The 18887-nt window shown below is 45.9% G+C and overlaps 1 protein-coding gene across 1 annotated transcript; it reads right to left on the reverse strand.

Annotated features, from left to right (window-relative positions):
- Positions 1 to 14213: 14213 nt before the first annotated feature.
- On the reverse strand, positions 14214 to 15167 carry LOC125444150 (olfactory receptor 1020-like). The gene has a single exon (XM_048516587.1). It carries the CDS (start codon positions 15165 to 15167, stop codon positions 14214 to 14216), a length of 954 nt encoding a protein of 317 aa, XP_048372544.1.
- Positions 15168 to 18887: the final 3720 nt, after the last annotated feature.

Consider the following 18887-nt stretch of genomic DNA (forward strand, 5'->3'; position numbering starts at 1 on the left):
AAAAAACAATAATTCACTTGAGAAGCAGAGGTTTGATTCCCGCCCCCTTCCCCCGAGGCTACAAAACTACACAAAGCATCTTGCGACATATCCAATGTAAGGAATTCCATAGAAGCAGAAATAAAAGGCTTTTATGTGTAAAAGACCGTTTATTCAGACATCCTAGAAAGCTCACGTACACGCCGTGGCAGGAATAACATTTCCCGCCAGAAGCACAGGTTATAACTCTGTCCATCCCATCCCCCTCCCGGCTTCCCATGGGAACGTAGGTCTCATCTCCCTACATGGCGATAAGATCTCCGCCTTGAAACTGTTATCGCCCGGGTTGTGGAATGCGTCAAGGCTGGCAGGCGGCAGGCCAGCTCATCGGCACCACTGAATCGCTACACTCTCTGCCTCCCATAAAAAAGGCTTCTCCCCCCCCAGGTTTGTCGCGGAAAGGTGCGATCTGGAAAGCAGAGAATGAAGGCGGAGAGCGTCAATATTTTCGGAATAAACCCATTGATTGCCTTGGAGGTATACCCCACCCAAGAGACTAAATATTGTAAGCGTTTGCGATTAAAGCGAGAGCCCAGGATGGCGTCAATTTCGTAATGCTTGTGGCCATCAATAATAGTCGGTGGGGGTCTCTCCGGCAGGTCGTGCCAGGCATCGAGGAAATAGGGAGCCTCCTTGAGTAAACTGGAATGGAAGACAGGATGGATATTACTAAGAGAATTAGGCAAGTCCAATAGGACATTGACATCATTAATCACTTTAATGTCTGAAAAGATTACACGAATCTTTTGCCGAGGGCTGAAAATTTATGTACGTCTCTGAGATTTTGGTTGTTGAACAAATACACCCAAAGCCCACGCAGAGAGGAAAATCAGAGCGGTGCCTTATCAACAAAGTTTAGAGTCACAGCCTGCTGTAAGGCTGTCTGGACCATTTTCCACCCCTACGACCCAGAGATGAAATCCACTGCTGAAACTCCGGTGGATCCAATACTTCCGCAGGTATTGGTGCGGCGCGGAGAGAGGAAAGAGCGACGAGACACAATCTCGAAGGGTTCTTTTTTGTACTGCTATGAACACATTATTATAAGCGTATTCTGCGAAAGCGGAATTAGCTTCGCGCTGAAACTGTGCCGGGCGGTAATTGGTGCCAACAACGTAAATACTGCTCCAGAGGTTCTGTTGATTCTCTCGGACTCACCGTCACTTTGAGCGTGGTATGGGGCGGCAACCGCCGGGGCGGCCCCCAACAAACCTAGAAAGAGCTCTCCAGAACTTTGAAATGAGTTGGGGTCATGGTTGGAGACCACCTTAACGGGGGCGGAGTGTAGGCGATAAATATGCTGAATGAACAGGCAGCATACTAACCGGAGCGGAGGGGATGGAAGCACATGGGATGAAATGGGCTTGTTTAGAAAATAAGTCCACCACCACCCACAGAACCGTGTTGCCATGACTTTCGGGCAAATCTGTAATAAAAATCCATGGAGATGACTTTGAGGCGGGAGGCTACCGGGAGAGATTTCAACAGACCATGGGGTTTTCCCGGAGCGATCTTGGCTTCCGCTGAAACAGAGCAACCTTTAATATATGCCTCAATGTCGCTGGCGCATCAGCGCCACCAAAATTGACGGCCGGGCCAAATGCAGAGTTTTTTGGAAGCCGTGCGCTCCAGCTGAGCGAATCATGACAGGCCTCTCCGAGAACACCAACACACGGAGGGGGGGACGCACGTACCAACAATCTTACCGCCGCCAAACCCACCATTCTCCGGCAATTGGTAGAGACCTTGCGCTATCAGTGGCTCGCGCAGCATCGCCTCCTCGAGTTCCCATGGAAAAGGAGAGACCAGCGGCTAAGAATGAAGCGGGAGAAAAGGAAGAGTGGACGTCTGAGAATCGGAGTGACGGCCAGCTGCCCAATTGGGAGGTAGAGAACAGTGCTGGAATAAGATCCCGCAAGGCAGCTCCACCCTACCCGGGGCGAAGGCGGCGAGAAGAGGCGCATCAGCCAGCGTTTATTGGTTTTTCCGGGGGAAAAATGGACCGATATGAAAGAGAAATTCGAGAAAAGAAATCGGCCGCAACGAAGTTGTTTCAGCGGACATCTTGAGGGGGGTGGAGAGAGCTGCCAAGTTCTGCATGATCCTAATCGCTGAAAACTTGAAAGGGGTGTTTAGCCCCTTCCAGCCAGTGGCGCCAAGTGGAGAGTGCTACCTTGATGGCGCGCAGTCTCTTTATCCCCTACCCCCCAGTCCAGTTGGAAGGCCTTGTGCACCGCAGAAGTTTCTTTGATAAATAAGCACCACGGAACCAGCCTATCATCTTTATTTCTCTGCAACAGGGCTGCCCTTAAGCTGCTTTGTCCGAGGCATCCACGTGAACCACAAACGGGAGATCTGGGTCAGGGTGCTTCAGGATAGGTTCGGTAGTAAAAGCAGATTTTAAAAGCTGAAAGGCTGTCTTACATTCTTTAGACCAGGAGAAAGGGGGGCCCCGGGCTTGGCAGTCAGTGGATCTTTACCCTTAGTGCGTAAGAGGTCTGTGAGTGGGAGAGTCAGTTCAGCCGGTAATTCGGGGTATAAAGTCACGATAGAAGTTAGCAAAACCCAGCAAAGATTGGAGCTCCTTTCGGTTGGTAGGGGCAAGGTACCATTGGAGGACTGCATCAATTTTAGCAGGGATCCATTTTTAGAGCCCTCGGGTGAGATCCGGTAACTCCAAATAGTCCAATTTCAGAGGTTTGGTGGAAACAGCATTTTGAAAGTTTGGCAAAGAGGGAGTTGTTGAGCAAACTTTTCAATACTTCCCGAACTAACGCGGCATGGCTCCTCCACTGGTTTGCTTAACAAATTAAAACATCATCTAAGTTACACCACTACTCCCTTGTACAATAAATCATGGAGAACTTCTCAAGGTGATAGAGACCGCATAAAGCTCGGGGCCCCACTTTAACCCGAATGGCATTATTACATTCAAACTGTCCAAAACCTATTGGCTTTCGTGTTAAATGCAGTCAAGTCGTTCATAGCGCTTCCGCACCTCTGACCCTGTAGTAATGGCTTCTCTCAAGTCCAACTAGTAAAGATGCGGCCCCTGCCCAATAGCGCCTAAAGGGTCCTTGATTAATGGCAGCGAGGGTATTTATTGGACAGGGAGACTGCATTGCCCAGATCCTCGGTAATTCTGTGCAGAAGTCGTAGAAGACCCATCTTTCTTTTTACAAACAATACAGGAGCAGCATGTTATTGTGTGTTTCAGTAGCTCACTTTATGAACCCGCTGAAACAAGGGTTCTTTGTCTAAAGCACGGGGTTCCTTCTCCTCGGTATTGGGACTCATGCGGTAGATTCTACCTTTGGGCAGTTGCGCCCCTGGCTGTATTACCAATGGCATTTTACAGTCAGTGTCTCTATGCTGGGTGGCAACTGATCGCGATTCTTGCTCCTGAAATACTCTGGCTAGAAATCTTGGTAAGCCGGTGGAATGTCGGTCTTTAGAATCAGGAGCAATTAGAGCCGAGCATCGCTGATGCGAAAGCCAGGGGGGGTGTGTGTCCCAGGAGAAGCCGAAGATTTCCCCCCAATTCATGTGGTCACACGCGAGGGAGGGTCAGTGAATTCTAAGATCCTTTCTTTTCCAAAATGAATTTTGGTTGTCATGCAACAACAACCATGGCATGCCCCAGAATCTATGGAGTGTTTGGCCACTGGCACCAGAATAAAACTAAACTTTTCTCCCAATGGTCGGGCGCATGGCCGAGGAGAACCAGACTGCGTTTTGAATCTAGGCGGGTCCTTTTCAGTCCTCGAGAGGACTGCACCCAGTCCATTTGGAGTGAATGGTATGATAGCCAGGGGGACCCCAGTCTGAACCTAGTTCCTCACCGGCCACCCAAATAGAGACACATTAAGCAAATGGGAGCACCACAGAATCTACAAGGAACTGAGGCTATAATGCGAGTATGCTTAGCGGGGTTGGCCAGAAACGCTTGGCAGGGTTAGCCAATGGGAGCGCTGCCTTCACTCACCCGCTGTCTGGAGTCGAACCACATGTCTATGGGGGGAGTTGAAGAAAGGCAAACAGCTGCTTCCCCCCCTCTCACTGGGTGTAGCCTTCGGTAACTTTTACCTTGTGGGACCCAGCAGCCTGTTTAGAGGCGGCCCGGATTTGCGAGGTGACTTATGCTTGGCAGATGGGGTGCGCAAGCGGCAGGAGCGATTTGCGGCATTTTGCGGGCAGTTGGCGGCCATAAGGACCTGGTCTCCGCGGTAAAGACACACAATCACCAGTCAGGCGACGGCGCTCGGAGGTGGTCTCGGTAGGGGCGGCTGGAGCTTGGCTTGGTGGTCGCTTGGCGGTGGGTCGTAAGTCGGCGGGTTTGGGAAGTGCCCTCGGCACGCAGCCGTGCTCCAAACGAGATGCCACCTGGGATCCCAATTCGATCCAATCAGGCAATAGATGCGCGGGATCCGAATTAAAAACACCGTTTCACGCAGCTTGCCAGGCGACATTGTGCGCATCCGAGAAGTATTCCATGATTGCTGGCGAAACTCCAGGCTACTCAGGAGGGAGTCGCAGCAGCCGCCGCACGAAAGTTACCGGGCAAATTCAGCAAACGAAATGTTGCGCTTTGCTGAATAGATTTGATGGATGCGGGATAAAGCTTCATTTCCAGCACCAGGATGCTTTGGAAGCGAGCCCCATAGGCTTGGAGGAACGGGCAATCGTCACGAAAGTATCTTCATCTTGCAGGTTCAAAAGAGTCACAAACCAGTCGGCTGCCGCCCCATCCAGGACTGTTTCGATGTCCCGTGATTTTTTCGCGCACAGCTCAGACCGCGTATAAATCAGACTATAGTCCTCCATAGCTGGGCATCGAGAAGCGTAGGATGAAGTAGGGAGAGTTTGGAAGCGGTCCCATCGGAAACGGGCAGGTATTGTGAGGTCTGTAATATCCCTCCATCGCTCCTTTATCAGAGGGCGCCGGCGCGGCGCATTTAGAGGGCTGAGGCAGCGGCGCAAAATGGGCGAGAATTCCAGTGGAGGTGGAGGGTACCAACGGCGGTACAGCTGGCGTTCCGGTGGGAGCCGGTCCTTTGAAGGTGTAGCAGGACCTAAAGCAAAAGCGTCAGCCGCCTCTGGCACCGGGCTGTAGCCTGAAAGTGACAGCGTAGAACTCCAACTTGGGTTGTCCTGTTCTGCTGCTTCTTCAGTTCCTCCAAGGCAGCCAGCTCTTCCTTGCGAACACGCGCCCTGGTGCGCATGCAAAGCTTCGCTTTCTCGCGTTCCGACTTTAGCCAAGCCCGCCTCGCTGAACAGCTGCAGTTAGGATTCACTTTATGTACGCGAAGGCCTGAAACGCTTCAGCGCTGACGCCGTGAAGATCCAGTTTGGATGGCGTTCCGCAGGACTTTATCATGGACTGATAGATTCTGCGCGATATTGCCGCTTGCGTTAGCGCCGATCTTCGGCACGGTCCAATTCGAAGTTGATTTCTTTATGCCGTTGCTATTTCCCGGCCTCTTTGCAGGTTTTCACGCTCTTGCTGCAGCTGCTGCCTCGCTCCCTCTTCCCATAGCTGGCGTTCTCGGACCCATGCTTCTGGGCATCTCGCAGTCGGCCGCACTTCCTCATCCCAGCTCTCTTTCGATGGAGAGAGGGAATAGATCCGGATGGGAGTGCAGGCTTTCTCCGGACTATCTTCATCTGAACGCAGGACGCCGTGGCTCCACCGGTGGCTCCATCGGGGCATCTCCAGGTGCCAGCACGCTGGTCCGGGATCTGGGGGTTCCGATCGGAATGACGGGTACGGATAATTCTCCTCAATCCCCGATATAGTCCCAGTTTCAACGGTGGTCTTCGGACGGGCCCCTGTGTTATGCCACGGTGTAAGATCCTTGCGGAGCATCACCAAAATACGAAGTCCAGGAATACGCTCGAATGGACTCCGCTATAATGGCACGCATTTAAAGGTGCGTCAATTTGCCCGCCTCCTCGCGACAGGTTGCATCTGAGGTTTTGTAATCCATACGTAAACGGTAGATATCCGATCCGTCAGGCGCTCGATCCATAGACAGCGCCCCTTTAAAAGCGACTCATAAGTCCTCATGGTCGCCTTCGCCCCTCATTCCAACGGAGTAAAGGAAGAACTCGTGCTGATACGAGGGCGGGAAAGAATGCTGGCGGGAATTGCGTTCACCCGCCGGTTCCGTCCGTCCAGAAGGGAGAGTTCGGAACCCTCTTTGGGGGCTACCGAACCTTCCACGGGCGTATTCAACCTCTCCATGCGGAATTTTGGTCCACTGCACTAGGAAGATAGATGGCGTTCGATTCCTGCCGATATATAAAGGAATTCCATAGAAGCAGAAAAAAAAGGGCTTTTGGGTGTATAAGGCCGTTTGTTCAGACATCCTAGAAATTTCGCGTACATTTCGCCGTGGCAGGAATAACGCTGGCTACCGCTGGCGGCACCGGTTATAACTCTGTCCATCCCAACCATCATACCGCCAAACCCACGCAGGAACGACCGGTCCTCACCTTCCTCGCTGATCGATAAGGTCTCCGCCGCAGAAGCTGGCCCATCGCCCGGGTTGTGGAATGTAGTCAAGGCCAGGCGGCTGACCCGCTCATCAACACCACTGAATCCTTTACATCCAAAGGGGAGTTGCTGTCTTAACCATGGAAAGGCTTGCCTCAAAACAACCAGCTTAAAAGACTGCAACTTATTTGAGATATACAGGCTTCATTACTAATCAGCTTATGACAATGGGGTTGATCACACACATTGAAGTATCTAGCATCACAGCCTGAACTATAGTGCCTTCAATTGACTTACATATGCATTTACAATCAGAATGAGATTCTTCAAACTGAGAAGCATTCACAGTTAAGGACCTACCAAGACACTGTGGCTGATTCTGCATGGGCCAAAAACAGTGGTGTGAAAACGGTGTGAAAACAGTATAAACCCTTTTACACCATTTTAAACCCCTTTATACCATTTTCACACCGTTTTCAAACTGCTGTTTTTGGCCCATGCGGAAACAGCCTATTTTTAAAAGGTACAGTAACTTGCTTATAGCATAGTGGTTAAGAGCAGTTGACTCTAATTTGGGTTTGATTCCGCACTCCTCCACAGACTCTTATTGGGTGAATTTGGGTTGACGCTTTAACACATGGAAGCCTTCTGGGTGACCATGGACTGATCGCCGTTCGCTGGGAACTATCCCAATATCATCTACGGGTATCTGCTTGTAGGGAGAAAAAGGGAAAGGAGTTTGTATGTTGCCTCGAGTCTCCTTACAAAAAAGAAATGTGGGGTATAAATTCAAACTCTTCTCTTTCTCTTGTGATTACATTACACATTTTTGAATCACCAAGAAATGTCTCCAAAGTGGTAGGTTTATGTTTTGTTCTAATGTTACATTGACTTTTGATAATGAAAGAAATGTGCATTCTATACTCTATTAAACTATGTTCACCTCTCTACATTATGGTTGTATGTCTTCACTCTAAATCGGTTTTTAATCTTCTTATAAATGCATTGATCTTCATTGTGTAATCAGCCTTTCGTATCAGTAAGAATGTCAGACTATGACACTTTTCTGCACAAACACTTTAAAACATTTTTAGGCAGGAAATAAAACATTTCCTCCATGGAGTTGCACACTGTTTCCCCCACTTTGGTTCTGAAAATGTTTTATTTCCACCCTGGAAATGTTTTATCTGAGGCTCATTCCGCACATGCAGAATAATGCACTTTCAAACTGCTTTCAGGCATGGCCAATTGTGGCCATGCTGACAGAAACTGATGGTGTAGTTCCTAACATCTGGAGCCGCAGGCCTACTATCATGTACTCAACTGCTGCAAAAGATCACCCAGACTGAGTTCAAATGAGGCCCTTTCCACACAGCAGCAGGGCTTCTCCATGCGGCATAATTTGTATCCCATCCCCTAGCCAGAGGCGGCTCTGCACAGAGCAGCCTCTCGTCGCCCTCCCCACTCACCTGCCTCTCAGCGTCATTCTGGAGGCTGCGAGGACCTGCTTACGCTGCCCACCCGACCCCTGGAGGTCAGAAGGCAGCATGGGCGGGGCCCTGCAGTCCTCCAGAATGGCGCTGGAGAGGCAGAGTAGTAACGAGTAAAGGCTTCCTGTGGTGCAGTTTGCGCAGCGCCCGGCTGAGCCGCCTCAACAACCTAGATCGTGGGGAGGTGGGAAAATGGCGGCTTCATGCGCTGGGGCTTGAGGGCGGCTGCTGTGATGCAGCAGTGCCTCCTATGCGAACAACTCCTAGGGATGGTGTTTTACTGTCCCTAGGATGCTGTTTTTTTAACCCGATCGCGGAAGGGCCAGAAGAAACAAATGTGTTTTCAGCTCCTTGGTGATTTTTTTCAGATTTGGGCCCCAGAATCTTGGGGATCCAGCCATTACAAAGAAGAACATTGGGCCTGCAAAAGGCAAGCAGAAGTTAATCTCTTGGTACTGATCATAATGCACTGATTCAGCAATCCTGCATCCACTTTGAATATGCAGGATGTAATGACATAGGCTTAAATAAAACCACAAAACGAAAAAAGCAAAAAAACCTGCTGGGATCTGGCTGCGATGGGACCCGGCATAGCTGGATTTTTCTGGAAAATAGTCTTTATAAAGAAGTGCAACTTGGAAACCAATTTCGTTTAGTTGATTTTTTTAGAAAAGAATAATGAGGGCAGGTCAGAGCGTCATATAGCGTGGGCAACTTTCCCATCAATAGTTTTTAACTGAATAAGGGTGACTTTGCTGTAGCGACAGGAGTTGCCTGGGCAACTGAGTTGTTCTTCTGGTGCTTTTGGAGGGTTGCTATTCAGATTTGTGTCCATTTATTTATTTTTTTGTACAGAGACTCACCTATAGAAAGGGCATTCCTAAATAGATGATGTCATACACATCACATTGAAAGATGGGTAGCTTACTGTGCCCTTGATGGCAGGTCCTTTAGGATTGCCTGAGTGAAAATAGGACAAGAGCTCACATTCCTGTCACGGTGCTCAAAATGGATCAAAACTACAAGAGTAATGGCACCAGAAGCTCCACCCCAGGTGTGGCATGGGAGGATGAACCATCCAGAAACAAGACCTGGGAAACTTGGAAGATGCCAAGATTTAAACTCATACACACTAACCAGGATGACCTTGCTTTGCTTCGACTGATGAAATCAGGCTATCAAGTTAAAGACCACACTATAATGACATCTTTGAATTTCAAACAGCTATTATACATTGATGGATATGGACATATAGACCCAGTGTACCTATAGTAGGGCAGCCAGGATGCAAGCCCTGGATTCCCACTTGAGAAGGCCACCAAGCCCTCTCCTCACCAAGAACTCCCACTTCAGGGGTCGCCGGAGGTTGAGTCCAGCAGTAAGCGGTCTAGCCACGCTTTGCAGGTGAGGGAAAAGAGGATTTCAGTGCTTACCACAGGTGCTGTTTTCCATAGATATGCCCCTGTATATAGATATAAATATATATGGATATTAATAGATAGATAGACAGACAGACAGACAGACAGACAGACAGACAGACAGACAGACAGACAGACAGACAGACAGACAGACAGACAGACAGACAGACGAAAGACAGACAGACAACAGACAGATAGAAAGACAGACAGACAGATAGATACATAGATAGATAGATAGATAGATAGATAGATAGATAGATAGATAGATGGAGAAATAGATAGATAGTAAATATAGATAGATAGAGAGGATGGATAGATGGATGGATGAATCAGATGAATGAATGAATGGATGAATGAATGAATGAATAGATGAATGAATAGATAGATGAATAGATAGATAGATAGATAGATGAATGGATGAATATTGATAATGATGATGATATTAATGATGATGATGAATGGTGAACGAATTCTAAGACTTAGTATTACAGTGTGGTCCCTGACCTGAAAAGTGGATCTCATCAAATCTCAGAAAGCAAAAGCAAGTATTTGGATGAGAACCACCATAAGAATACTAAGGGTCCCTATGCAGAGACAGGCTATGACAAACCACCTCTGAATATCTTCTGCCTTGCAAACCCCTTACAAAGAATCAACATAGAGTTGGCACAACTTGATGCTACTTCACACATGCTTTGTAGGAATCTAAAGGGTGCCCCGGAAGAGAGTCAAGTCCTTGTTTCTTCACGTGCAGTTCCAGCTAGCAGCATGACAGCCAATCAGGGCGAAAAGGAAGAGCGCTGACGGGTAAACTTGATTGCGCAGCAGTAGGGATTACTGCACTGTTTGGCAGCGATTGAGATGGATATTACTCATCACACATGCAGCGGTGGGGAGGGTGATATACTCTCGATGAAACTTGGTTGTGTCTGTATTTAATTTTCAGCGGGATTCAGTCAAAGACAGCTGAAGACAGCCAGGGAGCAGCGAGGATTCAGCCGAACACGGCCGCCTCCCAAAAAGAGGCATGCAGTAGGAACGATGCGGCAAAGAAAATAGTGAAATAGCCCTGAAGCTCTCCTATCAGCCCAATAGGCACATGGTGATGTAAGTCTGGCGGCAGCAAGGGGTATTCCCTGGGTGAGAAAGGCCTGAGGCGTTAAAGACGGCTGTGAATCACCCACGACTCACGGTTCCCTCTACAGAAGTGGGATGCGGTGGAGCCAAAGCGACCTTCTGCATGCAGCAGTGAGCGAAGCCGAACCACATGTTGGGCAGAGCGCTGACATCACCAGGAGGAGGCGGATTGACCCTTTAAAGCCGCCCGCTTTGTTCACAACCATGTGCTGGCCAGCCCGGCGTTACCACCTCCCCTGGGTTTTATTCCGGTTGTGCATATTTCTGTAGCTGTTGGCGGTGGCGCATGGGTAATGAGCAGAATTGCCAACGGTGGCAAAGGCAGCTCGTCCTGCCGAACACCAGCAAATCCGGGATCATGTCTTGCTAGGGCGTCTGCCCGGCAGAGCCCTTCAGCGGGAAGCGAAGTCAATACAGGGCATCCGCCCGTTGGAGCTTCGCTATGAAGGCCAGATCCAAGACCCAGCTGCGCCTCACGCTTCTGTTTTGGTTGGCTAATAAAATGGCTATGGCCAAAATGTTTATCCCAGCAAAGAGTCCAGTGTGGTTGTGGAGAGAGGATTCACGGGTGGTTCCCTCCCCTCAGATTCACCCAGGTGGTTCCCTCCCTCAAAGAAACGCTAAGGTGGCTCCACCCCAGGGATGCACCCCATCGAGTGCCAGCATGGGCCAGTTAACTTACCCAGTTGAGTCGGTGCTGCTGAAAGCACCCCTGCAGTGGCATAGGTGCGTTTATGCACGATGGGTGCTTTGCCCTGTGGCACAGGGGTTATACCAGTTTCATAGCTCTTTCATCCCCACCCCAGTGGATTGCACACTGTTCTCACCTGCAGTGTTGTTGTACATAATGACAAATTGACCCGGTGATATGTCTCCAGGGCAAAAAAAAAAAGGCTGATTATAATTCCTTGTTTTTCCAGCTCAATTTAAACAGGTTATCCGTGCAGATTTATAGGGAGGGAATACCTGCAGAAGAGGGGAGTAGCGATTCCACATCAGTTGTTTGGTGTTCCACTCGCTAGCAAGCTGAGATAGCGGACGGTTTCTTTTGCGCTCAGGTGAGAGGTATGGTGCGTGTCAACGGCCCAGTGCAAAAGGTCTTGTGCAAATTTCTGGGGGTGCCTGCAGGGGGTGCATTTGTAGATGTATCGGTACCAATATTTCAGTGTATCATCAGGAGACTGTCCTGATTATACCCTCCAAGTTTGGTGCAGTTTGGTTCAGGGGGGCCAAAGTTATGGACCCTCAAAAGGGTAGCCCTCATCTCCTTAGTTCCCATTGGAAAGAATGGGAGATAGGGACACCCCTTTTGGGGGTCCATAACTTTGGCCCCCCTAAACCAAACCTCACCAAACTTGGAGGGTATCATAAGGACAGTCTCCTGATGATACCCTGAAATTTTGGTGCTGATATGTTTAAAAATGCGCCCCCTGCAGGCCGAAACGTGAAAAAAACCCCAAAAAATAAAAACGCAATTTGGCTGGTGATCCGAATCCCATGGATTCGGATCTGTTAGGATTCGGACAGTTCAGATTCGGCCCCTCCTCGTCCGAATCCGTCCGAATCAGTGCAGATTCGGTAAAAATTCGGATTTGGACTGGCTGAATCTCCAACCCTAGTGATAAGATTGCTCTGGCATGACTTGTTTTTCAGAGAGACATGCTGATTTTGGTGATCACAGTATCTCCTCCTAAGTGCTGGCAGACTGTCTTTCTAATGATCTGTTCCAGAATTTTCCCTAGTATTGATGTCAGGATAAATGGATGGCAATTATTAGGGTCCTCCTTTTTCCCCTTTTTGGAGATGGCAATAACATTAGCCCTCCTTCAGTCCATTGGGATTTCTCCTGTTCTGCAGGAGTTCTCAAAGATTAGAAAGTGGTTCTGAGATTACTTCTGCAAGTTCTTTTAATATCCTGGGATGCAGTTCATCAGGCCCTGAGATCTGAAATCATTTAAAGTAGCCAGGTATAAATGCATCAGATGTTTTTCTTTGACTAAATAATAGCGAATTTGTAATCCCAGTTAGCATCCTATGTTTTTTCTTTATTTTTGGTGCTCTTTTTTATATCAGTACTAACTACTTACCTAGTTAGGTATCAAACACAGTTTTAAAATGTAAATGAAATACTTACAACCTATCCATATTATTATCATATGATGCTGACAGTTAATTTATGGATGAATTAAAAAAAACATTTTGGAAGATGCTGGATTTTTCCTTTGCTCTTACTCCATTCCATTATACTTCTTTTACAAAAGCTCCAAGAAAGTACAGAAATTCTTCCACACTATATATTTTATTCCACCACTTTAATCTTACTTTATATCTCCAACAAATCATTTGCCAGTGTGATATAGTGATTAAGAGCAGCAGACTCTAATCTGAAGAGCCAGGTTTGATTCCCCACTCCTTCCCATGAAACCTACTCAGTGACCTTTGGCCAGTAACAGTTTGCTGAGACCAATTACGCATAAGGCATCTGTTTTGGGATGTGGATGAATGTACATTGCTGCAAGATTTCATGTATGAACATCTATACTCAAGCCCCGCTTTCACTTTCATTCTCCCTGCAGTAAGCAAGAACACTTCCAACACTAATTTAATTTTGCTTTATGGCCAGAGCAGTCAGAGTTGCCAGTGAACACAGTATTACCCCAGACCTCTTCCCACCACCCACAGCCAGCCTGCCTAGTTTCACTTCCCCCACACTCCCTTTCACTGATTTACACACACTTCCCCCTCTGCCTGTCTAAATGCTACTATCAATACATATATAGAAATAACACAAGCAGGGTCTCCTTCTGGCTCCATCCCACCTCCCCTGATCTGCTTCTGCTCTCTCTGATGATCAGGAGGGCTTTTTAAAATTTCTTTCAGACAAACTTCTGTTTTTAAAAAACAAGCCTTTCTTTTTGGCTTTTGCAAAGGAGCAAAACAAGCAGGGTCTGTTTTTGTCTTCACCTCATCTCCCCGACTCCCTGACTCTGCTTCTGCCCTCCCTGCTGATTGGGAGGGCTTTTTACAACTTTATTTCAAACAATACCGTATTTTAAAACAATTTTTCCAGCTGCAGTAGTGGCAGAGAGAGAGAGAGAGAGAGAGAGAGAGAGAGAGAGAGAGAGAGAGAGAGAGAGAGAGAAGGGAGTGGCTTCCTATTTCAGCAGCGTGTGATCCAGGAAATGACCTTGGTTTTTTTTAGGGGGGTGTTGGGAAACAGGCTACAATACCTGCTATCACAGATATGTTGATATAAATGCAATTTAAAGGGTTTTAACAAAGCCCTTTATCTTGTAATATGGATATAATTAAATCTGTGCCTTTAAGAAAAGTTGATAGGCAGAGTTAAGAAAACCAGGAAAATCTGCAGAAGCCCTTTGAGACTAACAAGCTAGCTTTCCAGCAGCTCCTCGTGTTTAAATAGAAAAATGTGAGGAGACTCCACTGCAAGCCCATTGCGCACTAAAGAGCCCATAAAGAGCCCCATTCTATTCGTAATGAGTCTGAGAACTCTCTCACTCCATGTACTTGACAATATGTTTGTTGTGGGGAGGGGAAGAGAAGGTGATTTTAAGTCCCTTAGAGAATCCTTTAGGGCACAGAAAACCAGGTATAAATACCAACTGTTCTTTATCAACATTTCATAGAAATCCCACATTTTTTTACAACTCTTCTTAAAGCTTTTTTAACTTCTTTGTTTTTTAGGCTATAGATAAGGGGATTAATTAGAGGAGTTAATATTGTGTAGAAGACTGAGAATATCTTGTCTACTTCATTCAGAGCTTCTTTTTTTGGTAGCACATATACAAATATCAATGAACCATAAAATATAGAAACTACAATCAGGTGGGAAGAACAGGTGGAAAAGGCTTTTTTCCTCCCATTTGAAGATGGGATTTGTACAATGGCAGCAATTATGCACATGTAAGAAAGCAAAGTCAGAAGACACGGTGGAACCGTATCTATGACAGAGACTGTGAGTCCCACCAATGTCACCAGAGTTGTGTCACTGCATGCAAGGTTAATTACTGGGGCTAGTTCACAAAAGAAATGATTAATTTCATGGGGACCACAAAATTTCAGTTGTGACATCAAACTCACTACTAAAGTCATAACTGCTATCCCCCAAAGCCAAGATGCAGCTGACAACACAAAGCAGAGTCTTCTGCTCATGAGGGTTGCATACTGGAGGGGCTTGCATATTGCCAAACACCGATCATATGCCATTGACGCCAGTAGATATATTTCTGCGATCAGGAGCATACCAAAACAATAAAACTGTATGAAGCAGCCCCCAACAGAAATGCTTCTGTCCCCTGTCAAAAAGCTGGCCAACATCCTGGGCAGAAGTGTTGAACTATAGAAGGTCTCCAAACAGGACAAGTTTCCAAGGAAGAAGTACATGGGGATGTGAAGGTGATGATCCAGTATTACTAACACAATGATGATGATGTTTCCAGCTAGGGTCACAATGAAGATTATTAGGAAAAGCAAGAAGAGAGGAGTCTGAAGCTCAGGGGTGTTCCCAAATCCCAGAAGAATAAATGCGTCTATTGTTGTTTCATTGAAGTTCTCAATATGTTTCATATTTTCATTGACTGAAAGACAGTTTGAAAAACCATAAAGTCTTCAAGTGAAAGATCAAAGCATGGAAGTTATTACATGTTTGCATATAACTGGACAGCTTCCATCCCACAATCAACGTTCAGATTCATAAAATGCTACCACGTGTTTTACATGGGCATTGGGAAAGTACCTCGAGGGCCTTTTTGCCATTATGAAGTTAATTGTGCACCTGTTACCTCATCTAACAGGCAATTCCATTATTACTTGATGACAACATTAAATAAGGATTATGCAATCCATTTTTGGGGCTGAGCAATAAGATGGTTAACTGACACTGTTCATATATTTATTTATTATTCTTCATTGGGCTTACATCCCTTCCTTCTCTTTCATTTTATCCTAATAGCAGCCTTGTGTGGCAGGTTATGACAGCGTGGCTGATTTTGTCCAAGCAGTTTCCTAGTCTGTAAGAATTTCCTAAACCTAGGAATCCCCGTGATCTACAATCCTATTATCCTTTTGAGGAAAACAGCTGTCTTCTGCTTCAATAGAGCATGATGCTCATTCCAATTGGTCGTGGAAAATTTCTGAATAGTAACTGAGTAACTAAATACTCATTTACATATGATGACACAAGCTAAATGGCAGTTGAGAGTACAAGCGCTGGGTTGGATCCAGACTGCATTGGCAATTGCCACCAGATCTACCTTCCCCTTCCATGTCCTTCTTATGCCATTCCTTCGGTCCCTTGGGCTGATTCTGCATGGGCCAAAGACAGCAGTGTGAAAATGGTGTGAAAGGGTTTAAAATGGTATAAAAGGGTTTATGCTGTTTTCACACCGTTTTCACACCACTGTTTTTGGCCCATGCGGAATCAGCCTTATTCTCCAGGAGCAACATTTCATGGAGATTTCTGGCCTAAAGTTGGAGATATGAGGCAGAAGCTTTCAGTCGTGGATCCGACCCATCATTGCTTCACCAGTAGGATGCATCCAACTTTTCATTCCACTTCAGATGGTTGCCTATTTCAGGCCCATGACTCAAAAATGCAACCAATGCAGGTCCGATGATTTCTTTATGTACTCTGTTCAGGTAGCCCCTGCTGCCCCCTTTCTTCTCTGCCCCCCTCATCTCGATCCCCTGGGAACAAGCAGCTGGGCCAGGAGACCAGGCGGCCCCCCGCACCATGCCAGGCAGCAGGGCAGAGGGCATAAAGTATGTATTCTTTTTGATGATCAAAGGGGAGTTTTCTTCCCTTTTCTAGCAGCAAAAAATGGATCTAGCCCCATGTGAAAAATGTCAGGGCCATGTGGAATTTCTAAGTTAGTTTACAAACTAGGGATAGAATGGAAACTCACTCAAATGTTATCTCCTCTCAAAGGTAGCAGATGGTCTTCAAAATAATCCCTTTGTTTTGTTTCTTGCATGTGCTGGTACCAGGCAAGTAATGGTTCTTAAACACACACACACACACACACACACCACACACACACACACACACACACACACACACACACACACACACACACACACTGCAACTATTATAATACATTGCCCTTCCGCACAAACACACACATTTTGAAGCTAAAGGTTTCATAAGAAAGTTCAATTAGGATTATTCAATAATGTCTACTTTTGAGTGAATTTGGGCATGAATTGGAAAGTGGGTCATCACACAGACTTTGGGTCCAGTTTAGGGTACAAGTGATTAGCATGGTAGCAATCACTTTTTATGGATAACTGAAGGTTTTTTTTCTTTGGAGGAAGTCCCATTCTGCCAACTGGAAGACTCAGTTTGGTGGAATACTTTTCACAATATAAGGCCACTGGAGCCAGCTGTATATATTTCCCCAGAAGAACTCTTTGTGAATCACACAATCTTTAAGCGGAAACAATAAGGCATTCAATAAAATGATTGCTGTGTCATCAGAATTATATCTTGTTCTATATATTACATATATCTAGATCTGAGGAGGGTTTATCGGATGCCTTTTCTTGTATTAATTGCTGTTTTTAATGGAATTTTAGTAAGTCTTAATGATTATTTAAATGGATGGAGCCTATGTATTTTGTTGTTGTGGATTTGTATGGTTTGCTCCCCTATTTAATATTGTATTGATTTTATGTTGTACGCCGCCCGGAGCGGGCTGTATAGAAATATAAATAAATGAATGAATGAATGAATGAATGAATGAATGAATGAATGAATGAATGAATGAATGAATGAATGAATGAATGAATGAATAATATAGCTATAGATATATAGATATATTTTAAAAACAAGAAAACAAAAACCTTTTACCATGAATCATCAGGTGACATCACTGAAGAATAGTGGAGAGGTAGATTCATATAACTGCTGCACACTTGCCTAGCTATTACGCAGAACGTCTAAGATTTCCTTATGGAGTCAGTCAAATGTTGCCAATTCACAAGGTTCTCTGCATCACACAAAAGAAGCTTTATAAAGGGGAGCAACAGACTGTCTACAAAGAGCAACCTCTTGATACATTAAAGAGGGAATTTTAGAACAATTAGCAAAATTCCCCATCTGAAACATGTGATGCAATGCTCACAGAGGCTTCAAAACAGCCCTGTTTGTTATTTGGAACCTTTATACAGAAAACCTATGTGCCACCTCCCCAGAGACCTCGTTGAGTGAGCTGTAGCAAGTGAATTGCCTTGATTACAGGGAGATTCATATTTTTTTCAAGTACAATTAAAATGTTCTTTTTCTTCTTCTGATTAAAAAAAGTACCACCAAAGGCAACAGTTCCTAGTGCAAAAAAACCCATGAAGGAAATATAACACAATGGTGGTATCTGCACAGCACACTAATAACATGGGTAACATATTATCAATGAACTCAGTTTCCCAAGTTTGCCTTCAGTGGAAGGCCCATTCCGCACACACAGAATAATGCATTTTCAAACCACTTTCACAACTGATTTTGCTATTCCACACAGCTTCAAAGGGCATTGAAAGCAGTTTGAAAGTGCATTATTCTGCATGTGCGGAAGGAGCCGAAGTTTCACCTCTCCAGGAAATGATTGCAAACAGTCTGGGTTGCTGTGGCCCCTTTGGTTTCTCCAAAGAATGCTCGATTAATGATTTTTGAAAAACTCAGGTTGTGGGAAATGTAACAAGCTGAATCCATTTTGGGGAAGAGCCCTGTTCAAAGTTCTTCCCCAAAAGGGGATAAATAGCTTCCTCACCACACTATATCTGGGCTGTGCTGAAACCACCTATGTGAATGATGAAGTCTCTAAGGTGGTCTCTAAGGTGATACTGGATGTCAATCAATCACACAGCTACCCTCATGAAAGTATGCTAATGAGTATGATGTTCAGTTTTTTAAAAGATATCAGCACAGTATTACCACAACCAATAATAGTGTTATGTAGTAGTTAAGAGTGATGGACTCTATCTGGAGAACAGGGTTTGATTCCCCACTCCTCTTCATGAGTGGTGAACTCTATACTGGAGATCCAGGTTTGATTCTGTGCTCTTCCACATGAAGTCTGCTGGCTGACCTTGGGCCAGGACCAAAAAGTTAAAATAGATAAAAGCCACTAAATTAAAAACTGTTGTATAGCAAAAACACTTTTGCATTTGTTCAAATTAAAATGATCCCATCGTAGCGGATGGCCCATGATAGCATTCCTTATATGTATAAAGTCACAATGAATTAACACAAAAAGATCTTATGCCCTACTTTATTACCTGAAACCTAATGTGTTT

The sequence above is a fragment of the Sphaerodactylus townsendi genome, linkage group LG15 (genome assembly GCF_021028975.2).
Source record: "Sphaerodactylus townsendi isolate TG3544 linkage group LG15, MPM_Stown_v2.3, whole genome shotgun sequence".
In the NCBI taxonomy this organism is placed as follows: Eukaryota; Metazoa; Chordata; class Lepidosauria; order Squamata; family Sphaerodactylidae; genus Sphaerodactylus; species Sphaerodactylus townsendi.

Excerpts from the sequence above, each read along its gene's own strand:
- LOC125444150 (XM_048516587.1), bottom strand. The coding sequence starts at position 15,167 with ATGAAACATATTGAGAACTTCAATGAAACAACAATAGACGCATTTATT.